Source organism: Chondrus crispus, genomic scaffold (assembly GCF_000350225.1).
Source record: "Chondrus crispus Stackhouse genomic scaffold, scaffold_59, whole genome shotgun sequence".
Taxonomy (NCBI): Eukaryota; Rhodophyta; class Florideophyceae; order Gigartinales; family Gigartinaceae; genus Chondrus; species Chondrus crispus.
The window spans coordinates 269,597-274,086 of NW_005178559.1; the positions used below are offsets into that span (position 1 = coordinate 269,597).

General features: G+C 55.9%; 3 protein-coding genes across 3 annotated transcripts in view; 2 read left to right on the forward strand and 1 right to left on the reverse strand.

Annotated features, from left to right (window-relative positions):
* The first annotated feature begins 479 nt into the window (after positions 1-479).
* CHC_T00007028001 (hypothetical protein) lies at positions 480-1,706 on the forward strand. Its single transcript, XM_005710405.1, has one exon. The coding sequence runs from the start codon at positions 480-482 to the stop codon at positions 1,704-1,706; it is 1,227 nt and encodes a 408-aa protein (XP_005710462.1).
* A 1,092-nt stretch (positions 1,707-2,798) lies between these two features.
* CHC_T00010143001 (Putative mRNA binding post-transcriptional regulator (Csx1)) overlaps positions 2,799-4,490 on the reverse strand; it is a 2,025-nt gene continuing 333 nt past the window's right edge. Inside the window, exon 1 of the mRNA XM_005710406.1 lies at positions 2,799-4,490. This exon is cut by the window's right edge and continues 333 nt beyond it. Coding sequence (XP_005710463.1) covers positions 2,799-4,490 — 1,692 coding nt within the window.
* Positions 4,249-4,490, forward strand: part of CHC_T00007030001 (hypothetical protein) — a 760-nt gene continuing 518 nt past the window's right edge. The window contains exons 1-2 of the mRNA XM_005710407.1: positions 4,249-4,296; positions 4,441-4,456. Of these exons, the coding sequence (XP_005710464.1) occupies positions 4,249-4,296; positions 4,441-4,456 (64 nt within the window). The remainder of the gene's footprint in view (positions 4,297-4,440; positions 4,457-4,490) is intronic.

A 4,490-nucleotide genomic window follows, 5' to 3' on the forward strand; every position in this document is an offset into this window, starting at 1 on the left:
CTGCGGGCTGCTGGCAATCGCGCGCACACCGCTCCACGCCACGGGTGCCCACCGACCACCACACCGCCTTCGCATTTTTACTTCCGCAATCTAATCTGCCTTGTTTCTACCGTACCACTACTGTACAGTACCATCCACTCCCCGCGCTTCGCACATCTCCCTCCCCCCACGCGTGCATACAACCTCATCCGCCTATTCGCGTCCGCTCTACATTCCCCCCCAATCTTCCATCGCCTCTTCCTTTTTTTCTGGCCTCAAGTCCATCCCTCCCTTCCCCACATTTCGCGCCATGCCACTTTAAATTCCCCCAAATCCACCGCCCCCACTCACCCCCCCCTCCTCCTCGGTCCCCCTTGTCTCCACCCGCTCCCCCCGCCCACTTGAAAACCCTATCCCGTCCACACCCCGCCTCTGCTCTCGCCTCTCAACCTCCATCCTTCACCCGCTCCCCTGTTCCTCGCACCGACCAGCCAGCCCGCATGGGGCAACTCTACTCACATCTTGTCTTCCGCCCGCCGCCCGTTGTGTCTTACCAGTCGGTTGACGGCTACCTCAAGTACGTTCTGCCGGACGTCGCCGGCCTCCCCACCATCCACAAAACCGAGCTCGTTTGGCTGCTCACCTCGCTGAACGTCCGCATCCCCTGCGCCTGGGTGCGTCATCCCGACGCTGAGTTTGTCATATTGTACGCCCACCAGAATGGAGAGGACTTGGGTTCCAGCATCCAGGACGCCCACACCCTCAGCCGCGCCCTTGCCGTCGACGTCTTCACCTTTGAGTACTCTGGGTATGGCCTCTCCGAAAAGTCAAAGCGTCACGCTAATAAACGGGGAAGGGTCCAAGTCCAACCCTCGCTAAAGGAGAGCGATCGAACCAGGGTTGAACCGTCGGAGAAGGCCTGCTGCAGCGACATTGATGCTGCCTATGCCTATTTAGTCAACGAGGCGGGAGTCCATCCGTCACAAATCATTGTCAGTGGAAGGAGTATCGGGAGTGGCCCGGCTGTGTATTGCGCCGCCTCGCAAAGCGTTGCGGGGCTCGTCCTCATTGCCCCCATTGCCTCGGCAGTGAGAGTCGCCTTGAAGAGGCTAAACATAACCCTTCCTTTTATTGATACATTTCCGAACATCGACCGTGTCAGCAAGATTCGTTGCCCTGTTCTTGTTGTGCATGGCGACATGGACGAACTTGTTCCCAAGCTGCACGGCGAGAGGCTCGTCGAAAAGATCAAGCGAAATGGCCACGCCGTCAAACCCCTCTGGATCCCCGAGGCGAAGCACAACAACGTTGTCGAGGATTTCCAGTCTGTCGTCTTCGGGAGATACACACAGTTTCTTGAGGAGCTCAAGCAGATGAAGTATGACCGAGCATCGTTGGAAGGCATGCCCGACAACGTCAAGTACCAAAAGATTTTTCCAAAGTCGCGCCGCAGGAGACATCCAATCGCCTGTCTCGGTGCCCCACGCACCTCAATTGATCAGTTTAGCACCTGTGGCCAGGTGGGTGATGATGACCGTAGAAGTCGCGATATTCGAAGGAGAACAGACGGGCTAGCGTGTCACCAGCACGAATCTTATCTAAGCAAGGTGCGAAAGTCGCAGTCGTGGCATGTGCCAGCGGCTTCAGGGAAGGCTTTTTCAAGGCAAGGCGCTCCTTTCCTCTATTCGCAACGGTCGCATCACTCAGGTTCAAGAATTCTCTCATAACATCTAAGAGAGGCTCCTTTCGCAATGGCTTCAGACGTGGGCATGTGTGACTAATGAAGGAAATTGGACCCTTCACGTTTGGGGCGGGCATTCGCAAAATCAAAACCCCTTATAGCTGCGCTATCACTTGGCGTCCTTCGGGCCGTGATTCGAAAGCAAGATTTTCTGTTGCTTTGTGGAGTCACGTATGTCACGCAAGTAGCACTAAGGAGAGCGCTGGTCAGAAGGAAGAGGTTATCAATGCTGCTTCAAGTCACGACCCCTGCAAGTCGATGTCTATGCCGCTTTCGCCCCTATTGAGGGCATCCTCGCGATCTCGGCGCGGGGGGAGCTTTTCCCCAGGCGCCGGGAGCACACTGTAACCTTATATTTGTAACTAAACATTGTAAATAATCTGGAACAACTGCATAGCAAGTCGTTGGAGGGGCAGACAGATCATGGAGTGCCTGCGTTATCAGCAATAAAATATACCAGGCGAACGTCTGGAATAACCTGAGTCCAGGGATATAACCTTAAACGTCAAGCAGTCGGTCTAGTGCGCGAGGACAGCACATGCTAGAAAAGGTGCTTGCAGCACCAGCCGCAAAACAGTTTTCCTTGCTAGGCAGTTCTCAGTTAGAACCGTAACAAAAAGAGTACGTACATTTTGTGGCTACCGTGGCAAAATGGAGAAAGAAAACGCGCATTGGCGAGGGAATCTAGAATATACTTGAGAGGTCTGCCATTTTCATAGCAGAGTTACAACATGGTTTGCTTACAATTCAGGATATCTAGGACACAAAGACGACAGGATGGAGATGTTTTCCAGATACGGCAGATGGCAGGGAGGCATGTGAAGGCGCGAATCTCGAAGCTGTTTATCAGGCCCCAACTCACTGTATCCCCAGTTTTGGTGCCCATCACAGGTTCCAGTACACATAGAAAGAATTCGACTTGGGGGCACTTAAGGCCTCTGCAATTCAGATTCCAACATCGGTGCACGACACGCAGCACATGCGGTAGAAGAATTACTTGGTCCTGAGCTTCGGTTGAGATTAGGTTCCACACGTGGAGGTACAATTGCATGCTCAGTGACTGCACTGTATTCGGAGATTACTGCGGGTTGGAAGCTGGCTGCGTGGAGGACGCATTCAACCAGGAAAACTGCATGGCCGGCGAATCATCAGCCACGCCAGCAGCCTTGGTGTCATTGAGGCCTTCTTTAACTCCATTGTCCGCCCCAGATCCCGTGTATTCGGGGCGGCCTACAGCAGCTCTCTTCGAAGGGGGTTCAGTCTCACCATGCGCATCAGCCTTTGCCGTAGCGCCGTCTTTCGCAGGAGACGCTCCAGAAGTCATATCGTTGCCAGTGCTGCTCTCATCGTTCTTGGTGACGCCGTTTGCAGTTGAGTTCATAGAGGGCTGTGCACCGGTGGCCGGTGTGGAGGAAGTTGTGGGCATAGAGCTGGAGTTGTTTGCTTGGCTAGAGGGGGAGGAATAGGAGCCAAAGGGATGCTGTCCAGGGGCCTGGTTGACGCCGGGGGAATTGTTGTACGTGGAAGGGTTGTACTGCGGATCAAAGGATTGAGCGGCTCCGCCGGATGAGTACATAAGGGGCATGTTCTGGACTGGAGGGGGCTTGGTGATGGCGATCTGCTCCGAGGCCCATTCGACGCGGACCGGCTTGTTGGGATTGAGGGTAACGTAGTGGGAACCAGAGAGCTCTTCTTTCGCACGCTGGGCATCCTCTCGACGCTTGAAGCGGACAAAAGCAAACCCAGTCTTATTGACGGGGACGCGAACGGCGTCCAGTTCACCAAAGGCAGAAAACTCACGCCACAGAAGATCTTCGGTGATATGGTTCCCTGTGCCACCAATAAAGATGGTAGTGTTATTAGGATCATCAGGGCTCATGACCTGCCTCGGACGTTTGTTGTTTGGAGCACCGTGGCCGCCACTATGCGGGGGCTGCCCATGGTTATTGTAGCCCCCGCCGCCACCACCACCGCGACCGGCACCGGGACCGCGATTGCGACCTGTTGCAGGGGATAAACGGATAGGCTTGGAGTTGAACTCAAAGCCTTGCATCTCGGACACGGCGCGCTCTGCGTCCTGGGGGTTGGCGAAGCGAACGAAGCCAAAGCCGCGAGACTGTCCGTACTCATTGCAGACGACCTTGGCGTGGCGAACGGAGGTGTACCTGGGACGGAATGCGGTCATGAGTTGGTAGTCAGTGACACTCGGCTCAAGATTACCGACGTAGATGTTGATCTCTGTGCCAGCGGCGGAACCGGGATGGGTATGAACGGCCGCATTACGACCCATGTTGAGTCTCCAGCAGCGGTTGGTGCCGGGGATGGGCAAGCCACTGCCGGTGGCTATGACGCGCTCGGCGGCCTCGGGGGACGCGGCGTCGAGGAAGCCATAACCGGCATGCATACCAGTGTAGTGGTCCCGGACGACCTTAATGCGAGTGATATCCTGAGCCCAACCAGATGCAGCAACGGCTTGACGAAGGAAGTTTTCGTCCATGTAGGCGTCTAGGTCACCGGCCCAGATCGAGATGGAGGAGCCTTGCCGCGCACCAGGGGAGGAGCCGAGAGCGCCGGGCGTCGGGGAGGAGGATGGAGCAGGGCCGCCGGAGGGATTGTAGCCGGGCATACCTTGGAAGTAGCCGACCATTTGAGGGGGGGGACCCGCTACCGCCAGGTTGAGAGTAGTTGCTGCCGTCCATGAGGAAGTAGAGTTGTTATAGAAAGGATTGGGGACAGGCACAGGGAAAGGGAGGGGAAGGGGGGAGAGGGG